The following is a 10,587-nucleotide window of genomic DNA, read 5'->3' on the forward strand; positions in this document are numbered from 1 at the left end:
TCTGTGCGGCTCTCCATATTCATCGCGTTCCACACCATTACTGACCCGCCACCATAACTAACGGTTTCCACTATATTGCACTGTGCATATCGTTCTTCTAGCCTTTGGTACACTCTATTACGTCTATCGTTAGAAAAAGGACAGTATCTGGATTAATCGCTAAACATAACGTGTGCCCAATCTTCATTGTTCCAACCATCGTGTTCACTGGCAAATTGTAGTTTTCCTCTCCTATGCTCTCTGGTGAGCAATGGACAGTAGCTGCTCTAGCAAGCCTATATTGGTGTTGCGTTTTCATACATTTATTTTTGCCATTAACTAAAATTACAAGAATTTTAAACTCGTGCGCATTTTAAAAAGAACTCCTCATACGAAACTATTTGCTCGCCTACAATACGAACTAAATGCGATTGCAAATCATTTTTTTTGGTCCATTCGTACTGAATCAATCGCCCTGTCAAGTCAATTGTGACCGCAACAAAGTGTTCTCGTTGATTGACACGTACTTTGGCGTGTCGCCGCAGAGCCCTTTGGGCATTTATGTTACCAGAATTCGAATATAAATTTTTATTTAAATTTTGCGGGTAAAGAAAAAAAAAATTCGCGGAAAAAATCCCAGAACAAAGGGCTTACCTGACTGGCTCGAATGGATGTCCTGCAAGGCCTTGCACCGTTTGTCCGGTAACATAAATGCCCAAAAGGGCTCTGCGGCGACACGCCAAAGTACGTGTCAATCAACGAGAAAACTTTGTTGCAGTTACAATTGACTTGACCAGGCGATTGATTCAGTACGAATGGACCAAAAAAAATGATTTGCAATCGCATTTAGTTCGTATTGTAGAAGAGCAAATAGTTTCCTATGAGGAGTTCTACACATTTTTAGTACAAATTGAAGCTGTGCTGAATTCTAGGCCTCTAGGACCGTTAAGTTCCGATCCCAATGATTTTTTGCCGCTTACTCGCGGACATTTTCTCACCTTATCTCACTTATCAACTATTCCAGACAGAGACTTAAGTACCCAAAATATTAAAAGACTTAATCGCTGGCAACTTTTAATCCACTTTCATCAGGTTTTCTGGAAACGTTGGTATTTGGAGTATCTTAATACTCTCCAGCAACGCCAAAAATGGGAAAAAAGTGTCCGTGATATAACCCCAGGTACTATGGTGGTAATTAAGGACAAATTAAGTCCTCCCTTAAAATGGAAGCTCGGAATAATAGAAAGTACTTTTCCTGGCAAAGATGGCGTAGTGCGTGTCGCGTCAGTTACAAGAATTTTAAACTCGTGCGCATTTAAAAAAAAAATCCTTAAGGCATCGAGGCTGAAGCGTGAGTGCGCGGAGTATGACATTCGTACTGAATCAATCGCCCGGTCAAGTCAATTGTGACCGCAACAAAGTTTTCTCGTTGATTAACACGTACTTTGGCGTGTCGCCGCAGAGCCCTTTTGGGCATTTATGTTACCGGACAAAGGGTGCAAGGCCTTGCAGGACATACATTCGAGCCAGTCAGGTGAGCCCTTTGTTCTGGGATTTTTCCGCGAAATTTATTTTTCTTTACCCGCAAAATGTAAGTAAAATTTATATTCGAATTTTTGAACCAGCTTAAAGCTACAAATCAATTGGTCTGCGCTGGCCTTCCCCTGATTGAGTTTTGACTTATTCTTAAACTGTAACTCTCCAGGAACTCATTTTGTAAAGAAATGCTAGCCACAAATCGTTGCCTCAAGGTACGAATTCGTAGAAAGCGGTCTTCAGCATGCTACGACCCTGGACCCTGCTCTTCTAATGTTAGTACCAGTTTGTGCAAATCGACTCAAACCTCTGGAGATGGTTGACATTAAATCTTTTAGCAAGCTAACTTTGGGTATACCCTTCTTTCTGAAAAGTAACAACACGGTTTGACAAATTGCGGTTTTCTTGTTGCGGCAGATTTATTTTGCAAGTTAAAATGACGTTGAATATTGAAACTCTATTGAAGTAAAACGCATGAAATTCTGGATGAATAACTTTGTTCATTTTTTTGCCTCTAACGAGGTATGCTTTTGCTTACAATTCATCGAAAATTATCCGTCAATAGTTCAGTTTTAACAATACGTGTATTTCAATGGTTTCAGAAATAAAAAAATATTGGAAATAGAACAATTTTTATAATGTTTTAATTTTGGAGGGCAGTGTTATCTGTGAACATTGGTGAGGTATTCTGACCAATAGAGTTGCTTCAGTTCGGTTCTCATTTTTCATTCTAGTGTAAACGGGACCTCATGATAAATGTCAAATGTCAATGAATATTTTTTGACAGGCGATCAGGCGCTTTCCCTCTACACAGTGGTTATACAATAGGAGAAGACCGGGTTAATAAAATTAATTTAATAAAATAGAATTAACCCGGTCGCTTCTAACTAAAATAAGAAAAATGTTTATGATTTCGTATATCAAAAAGACGAAAAAAAGTTAATTCAATATGTACGATACTTCCAAATCTAGTAGTGCTTTAGAACTAATCCCAAATTTCAAAAAGCCACGGTGCTTTCTTATTGTCCAATACCAAAAAACAGAAATTTAATGGTGTATACTTTTTTGACATTGACAGTAAAATTGTGAACCCAAACTAACCTCAAATTCTGATGAAAAAAACTTGAACCCTTTTTTTATTAATTAATTTATCTATTTTGCTAAGACCCTCAAATCGAGTAAAAAACTGTTGATTATTATTTATTCTACCACACACCATGTCTCTCACCAGCAAAATTTTACCATTAACTTGCCGAGTAATACCAATGGTACAAAGGGTGCGAAAATTACCAAGGACACTGAGCTTATTAATCCAATTTTAAATCAATTTTTAGCTAACCCAAACACGCTGGTCCAGCTTTAAATCCTCACGTTTCTTAGAAGATTTGAGCAACACAAGTAGGCAATATGAAGTAACAAAAGATCCAGTTGACTGGGAGTATGTTCATCGAGTGTTGCCACAACTTACTATTCCAGAACCTTTAAAAAAAGATGTTTACCCGTCAGGTATGAGTTTATCAGTAAAGTTTCTGCATTGGTTATATGTTTCCTTTTCACAGGTTGGAAACCACAGGCAGAGAACCTTGAAAATCGCCCATACTTTGTTGCCCGAACAAGAAATCATATGATTCCTTGTTATTTGAAGATATCCAATTTAAAAACTAGAAAGACAACATTTGTGAGGCGCATTAAGGGAGATATTTGGTTATTAGAGAAGGAAATAAAGGAGTTTCTGGCTCCTCAGTTTTTTCAACCGATTCGATCTCAAGTAAATGAGTTTACCGGTGTTATAAGGATTAATGGTGATTATGTAAATGCTATTAAACACTTTTTGCAGGAAAAGGGGTATTAAATGTATTGTTAGAAAAAGTATAATAAAGTTTTGGTTTCATCAAAGTAACAAAATTATTTTATTATCATAGGCACCAATGTCTCAACAGAGTTGTAGCAAAAACAGGAGAATGTAAATTACTTAAATTATTTGTAAAAATTTACATGTAAAGAGGTAAATGATTATATAATGTTTTTAAAATTGTGTTCTTATTAATGATAAAAGTAGAATAATGCCAATAGAATAGAATAATTTTCATTTTAAAGACTCTTTTGTCACTCTAAACCTAAAATGGGACAACTAAATAAGATTCAAAATTATTGCCTCATCATCATAAACAAACTGACTAAAATTTTTGACACACAAATGTGATTAAAGTGACAAGACAATTATGGTGTTTGTGGATCTGGCTAAGGTGTTTGACACAGTTCCTCATGAGCAACTTTAGAATAACTTCAAACATTATTTAAGTAGGGTAACCACATTAGCATGGAATTCTTAAAAAGTTACCTTTTTCAACAGATTCCAGTGCATAAAAAATAAAAGCTCTTTATTTAAGGAAGTGTACAATAAAAACCCTTGGAACTAAATCAAATATGCTTTATTCTCACATAACATAAAAATTTTGACAAAGCTGCCTTAAATATAGAGTAAACAAACATTATTATTATTATTATGTTGACTATAGCAGGCGGTGAGACAGATGAAGCTATTGTTTCTTCCGTATGTTTCAGGCTTGAGTAGGTGGACCTGCTCACATGCAGTAGTGGATCATTCTCTCCGAATTTTGTCCCAGCTCAACATCAACGCGATTCTTGAAGATATTCGTATTTGGGGCCGTCACCGTTTCCTGATTCAACGAGTTCCACAAGTGCACTGCACGATTTGTTACAAAGTTTTTTCTGGGAAGTTTTGCCGTTCTTTCTTTTTCAAGCTTCCTTGTATGTCCTCGGAGATGATGGTTTTGGCTATAGTGGAAAAGGTTCGCCAAATTGCACTGGTAATCTTGTAGGTTTCGATGAGATCGCCTCTATGTCTTCCCGCTCTGAGAGTGGTCAAACCAAACCTGATTAATCTTTCTGGATATGGCACCTCGTTTAATTCGTAAGGGATTTTTGTTACTTTGCTCTGTAATTTCTCTTATTGGTCTATATCTTTAATATAATATGGGTTCCATACAACAGAGGCATATTCTATTTTTGGTCTTATGTGACTTTTGTATAGAGTGGATATCATTTCAATAGAATGGTGCCTAAAAGCTTGTTTTATCAGATAGACTAGCGAGTTTGCTTTTTTACAAATTCTGGTTATATGACGTTCCCATTTTAGGTCTGATGTTATTAGGACTCCTAGATCATTTTGTTCGTTCACTGATTTTAAGGCACATCCATCCAGAAAATATTCATTATCAGGATTATCTGGACCGATCCTCAACACCGTACATTTGGATGTGTTTAGTTTCATACCCCATTGCCTTGACCACATCTCAACATTTTGCAGGTCTGCCTGGAGCAGCGCTGCGCTGGTTAGAGGATTAGCATATATTTTGCAGTCATCTGCAAACAGACTTGTGTCCATCTTTATAAGTCCAACTAGATCAAACAAATATGATGTAAAAAGCACTGGGCCAACTACCGATCCCTGGATAACGCCGCTGCGCACTCGATGTGGACTGGATAGCTCCCCATTGACTATAACCTGGTAGAATCTCTCATTCAGTAATGCCTTGATCAGATCAAGCAGCTTTCCTCTGACTCCAAAATGCTCCAGCTTTGCCATTAAGAGCTTGTGCAGGACTTTATCAAATGCCTTTTCATAGTCAAGATATATTATGTCTGTTGGCTGGCCATTGTCGTGATCTTTTGTCCAGTCATTCAAACACTCTAAAAGGTTTGTTGTTGTTGAATGTTTAGACAAAAATCCATGCTGAGAGGCAGGTATCAAACCATTGTCCAGAAAAAATGCTATGAGCTCCTTAACTGTTACTTTCTCCATATATTTCAGTGGGTTGCATGTGAGGCTGATAGGTATGTAGTTTTCCGGTTTGTTCCGGTCTCCCTTCTTGAACAGTGGTGTCACAATTGAATGTTTATATTCTTCTGGTATCTTTCCTTGTTCTAAGCATTCCTTGTTCTAAACATACAAGAAAAGAAACAAATAGGAACATAAAAAATAGATTGATCAATAAAATAGGATCTGCTGGCAACCTCTTTTCTTCCAACCAATTTAGCTTTTTTGGAGGCAGTGGTAATACTTTTCTGTACTGGAGCATTATCAATACCCAGAACTTGTCTTTCCAACTGAATCCAATGTTGCGGCGAACTCTATTCAGACTACTTAAACTTAAGTCACCGACTTCTTCTGGTTCGAAAAATTTTTTCCTAATATTATTTGTCTTTATTGTACCAGTATAAAAATAGTATGTTAAAGAAATAACGTCTGTACTTAATCTAAATATATATTATAATTGTTAATTTTCAGTGTTGGCAATTTCTTTTCCATGGTGTAAAAAATGCCCACATATTTCCTTCCACTTTGGCAGGTGCCTATCTTAATACCCCAGTGGCAGGTAAAATTCTTTCCCTAAAAGAGATCCATACTTTAATTTTTCACCCTCGAAATAGGTAAGCTGAAACTTCTAAGCATAAACCCTAAATTTTGTGTTATGTAGTTTTTTTTTCTATCAAGTCTAGCTTAAACAAATTAAAAACGAGATGAGAGAGAGCGAGAAATGAAAGCAGGAAGTTTAATCATATACATACATACATAATATACCTTGGGTTTTTTAACGAAATTTTATTGTAAGCCTCTTTTTTGATAAAATTGGACACATTTTTGACAATTTCATGGCTTTGACTATGTAAAAAACGACCACGTCCTAGTTTTTTTATAAAAAAAAAAATTAAATAATGATTACCCAAAAACATATATATAATATACAATAATTTATTATAACAAATAATATATTGTATTTTGTTATATAAGTATTTTTTTAACACTGAACTATCCCAACCCAACCAGATTAGAAAAGCTTGTAAAGATTTTTCTGCTATCATACATCTAAAGACATTACCATTGGGTATGTATAATAATAACCCTATTTTAAATACACAAACATACATTCAATAAAGGATGAATTATCTTCGGTTAAGATTTACTTGTTTCTGTTTTCTTAAGAAAAATTAAATAAATTTTAAAAATGACTTAAAGATTTTATAAGAGAAAATATTATCTAAAAACAATATAATCTGTCTACAATAATACAAAATAAACTCTTTGAAAATGAAAACAACTTACAGTATAACATGTATTACTTAAATAATATACAGGGTGTTTCACAACTTATCCGAAAAATTTTAACCACATATGCGCTGTTACGAAACAAGTTGATTTCTCAAAAAAAAATGTAAAAAAAGTCCTACAGATATCGAGATAATAAAATAATACAGTTTAACAGTTCACTTACTTAATAAAAGCTGTTCAAAATTGTTTCCATTGACTCTAATGCAAGCTTGGGCACGTTTAATCCAATTTTGGCGCATTAATTCAAATACACCTCCTTCCTGCTGTTCCTGAAGTCTCAAATTATCGGCAACCACTGTGATTCGGTCACGCAATTCTTCAATATTCTGAACTGAAGTACGGTATACCTTGTTTTTCAAGTGTCCCCATAAAAAGAAGTCCAGAGGATTTAGGTCGGGAGATCCTGGAGGCCATGCAATTGGTCCACCTCTTCCGATCCAGCGTACATGATTCAAAAAATCACGCACTTCTAAACGAAAATGCGGAGGTGCCCTATCGTGCATAAACCACATCCGTGCTCGGACCGCCAATGGCACATTTTCAAGAAGGACCGGCAAATCATTCTGAAGAAATTCCAAATACTGGTGACCATCCATCCGCTCTGGCAATATGAACGATCCAATTAGACGTTCATCGACAATACCTGCCCACACGTTTAAAGAAAAACGATGTTGGTAGTTTGTCTGGACCACTGCGTGAGGATTCTCAAAGCACCAAACATGTGTATTATGAAGACTGGTTATACCATTACGAATAAAAATAGCTTCATCGGTGGCCAAAATATCAGCTGTAAAACGCGCATTTCGAGCATTTTCTTGCAAAAACCACTCACAAAATGTTACTCTTAGGGGATAGTCTGTAGGTAGCAATGCCTGGACTCTCTGGACGTGATAAGGGTACAGTTAGGCCTCATGTAATATGCGCCACGCTGTTGCATGTGACACTTCTGGGACCTGTTGGGCTAACCTTGTGCTTATTCCTGGATTTTCTTCCACAATTTTGTTTTCGTCAGTTGTTTGGTACAACATTTGCTACAATAAATTATTAATGCGTATTCTAATGTCACGACGATGAACGCAAAATACAGATATTTATTTTTCAATTTATTATTGAAACTCAGGTTTATAACTTAATTTCTGTAGGACTTTTACTACATTTTTTTTTGAGAAATCAACTTGTTTCGTAACAGCGCATATGTGGTTAAAATTTTTCGGATAAGTTGTGAAACACCCTGTATATTTATTGGTCACTTATAATACGAATAACATAGCTTAAAACTATAATATTAAAAAAAAAAACTTAATTGAAAGAGAAATATCTACATAACATTAAAAAGCTCTTAAAAAAACAAGTTATAACAAACACATTCATTTTGATCCATTCTGGGTGCTCATCTCTCTTATTGCCTATATCTCGGCCTCTTCTCAGTGAATACAGGAAGTGGTTTAATACGAGCATGAAATAAAATTGAAAAATCGACAATGCACATCTTATAAATCAATTCACCAAATGACGAAAAACATATTTAAATAATAAATATTCTAGCGTCTAGCCAGCGCAGTATCAGTAGTATTAGCATGATTTAAATTTGTTGGAGAGAACTGATCAGAATAAATTCTATAGCTCCGAGACTTGAGAAAATTTACATTGCATATCTTACTACATGTTTTTTTTGTAATGGAGTCTGCAGGAAATTGAATATATGTGACGTTTACTAAAGCGTCATACTGAATAACCAATAATTGAAAAACAACGAGGTCGTAAATTACTGTTTGACCGTTTTGTTTGTTTTTAGTTGGATATTTAGTAATTTCCAAGATATTTTAACGAAAAAGTAGTAAAATTACAGCAATCAATCACAGTTAAACTATCCAAGTAAGTTAAAAATACGGACAAAAACAATGCGGGAATATCGTCTAAGAAACTGAAATCCTGGAATATCCTATAGGCCGTATAGGCGCAATTCACACAGAACGGGCGTATGGGGGTGGCGTGGGACTGTCGTGGTAGACGCATGCACAGAACACAAATATATGCGGACGCATGTGCCACTTGCATGTTCGCTTATGGGGCAATACTATATTGGTATTCTGTGGTAATACAGATAGAAATGGCGTGGCACAGGCGTGATAAGTCACGCCACCGCCACGAGTGGCCTACACTAGTGGTAAATGCCATATACCAAACAGCGGTTTATAGTACTTCTTTTTGTCTATTTGGTAAAATGCGGGATGATTATTTATTAAGTACGAGTTCTGTGAAGACATGCAACAGTATGCAGTTCTATACGACTATAAAAGGTCGGATTACTGCAATAGAAGTGCACAAGATCAAGCATGGGAAAAAATATCAAATAAATTCAGTGAAAATGGTAAGTATGTACGTGTTTATTAACAAAAGATGTTTAAACTCGTATTTACATTAGAAATTATACTTTTGTTTCAGTAACCGAGTGTAAAGACCGTTGGAAAAACATACGAGGAAGCTACTCAAAATATAAAGCCAAATTAAAAACAAAATCAGGACAAGGAACAAAACGAGTCAAAGAATATTATTCCACATCTCTCCTTTTTGGATCCTTTCTTGAAGTCTTGTAAGAGCAAAGGCAACGTGGATCAAGAGTCTGCCGACGCATCATCGAGCCACCACGCAGCTGAAACGGGGTCACAATCTAATAAGTCTAAAGACTACTCCAATGCTGATGTACTCTCACCTCATAACATTCTATCCAGTCGTTCCTCTCGGTCATCTGTACCATCTTCCAGTACGTCTATCGATGATCAACCGATAGCAATGAGAGCACCTAAAACACTACTACAGAAAGAAGAAGATTTTAGAAAAAAAGAAGTTAGCAGCCTCAAGCGCATTAATGAGCTCAACCAGCAAGCTTACGAGTACTTTGAAAAAAAGCAACAATTGCTGGAGATCCAAAACAGCACGAAAACGAATGCAACAATCGATCCTCCTGACCCAGACCTGGCGTTTTTAAGTCCATGAATTCTGTTCAGAAGCGGCGTTTCAAAATTGGAATTTTAAATTTAGCCGAGCAAATACTATCCTTAACCATTCCTGAAGCCTCTACTATCCCAATGGATAGTTCTCAATCTTGGATTGAAGATTCGGTAAATAGAAATCTAGATTCAGTACCGCCCAGGAACACGGATGAATTTCATTTGAGTAAATTATAATTAATATTAGGGTAACATTATCGTTATTTTTTTTATTTTAGATTAAAAAGAAATAAATTCACTTAAATATATTTTCTTCAACTTACCTCAGCGTTATTAACAACCTTTCCTCTGAACTGACAAGTTCTCTTCAATTTGTAGGTTTCTTCTCAATATTAACCCTTACTAAACCCTTACTAGTATTTTATAAAAACATTGAACAGACATTCGATAGAAACTTTGAAAACATTCAGGGTACATATTGAGCTCCCGCATAACATTAAACGAACCACCAGTTTTTTCTTTATCCATCCACAAGGGATGCATTTAGTAACTCCACAGATGTAAATAGCCCCGCAGCACAGCGTGCGGATCTATTTACATCTGTGGTAACTCCTTTGCCTTTGAATGTTAGCTAAATTTACAAGGTTCAACATATCTTGATCATCTTCGTCATCAGAAAGCATTGTAACTTTACTACGCAGTCATGTACGAAACAAATAAATGACAATAATCACATTGAATCCCTTTCTATGTGAATTGTGCGCGCCATGTCCGCTCCATTCCAGCTCCATGCCAGTCCCACGCCACCGCCATATGCCCGTTCTGTGTGAATTGTGCCATAGAAATATTTTTAGAATATCTGCCAACAAACGATGACGCGGAAATCGTCGCATTACGTAAAAGAGCCTTAAAGAATCGATCCTTGTAGGAACCCATTAACTATCAATGTCAAATTTAAACATCAATCGGCTTCTGACAAGTGACATA

General features: G+C 36.0%; 1 protein-coding gene across 2 annotated transcripts; it reads left to right on the forward strand.

Moving 5' to 3' along the window:
* The first annotated feature begins 2,373 nt into the window (after nucleotides 1–2,373).
* LOC126738465 (probable 39S ribosomal protein L49, mitochondrial) lies at nucleotides 2,374–3,420 on the forward strand. Of its 2 annotated transcripts, none has more exons than XM_050443826.1 (3): nucleotides 2,374–2,783; nucleotides 2,850–3,021; nucleotides 3,075–3,420. In XM_050443826.1, exons 1-3 carry the CDS (start codon nucleotides 2,733–2,735, stop codon nucleotides 3,365–3,367), a joined length of 516 nt encoding a protein of 171 aa, XP_050299783.1. In that variant the 5' UTR covers nucleotides 2,374–2,732; the 3' UTR covers nucleotides 3,368–3,420. The 2 variants fall into 2 exon arrangements, with proteins under 2 accessions (XP_050299783.1, XP_050299782.1); XM_050443825.1 differs by having other exon boundaries at nucleotides 2,391–2,792.
* The last annotated feature ends 7,167 nt before the right edge of the window (nucleotides 3,421–10,587 follow it).

Source organism: Anthonomus grandis, chromosome 7, assembly GCF_022605725.1.
Source record: "Anthonomus grandis grandis chromosome 7, icAntGran1.3, whole genome shotgun sequence".
Lineage (NCBI taxonomy): Eukaryota > Metazoa > Arthropoda > Insecta > Coleoptera > Curculionidae > Anthonomus > Anthonomus grandis.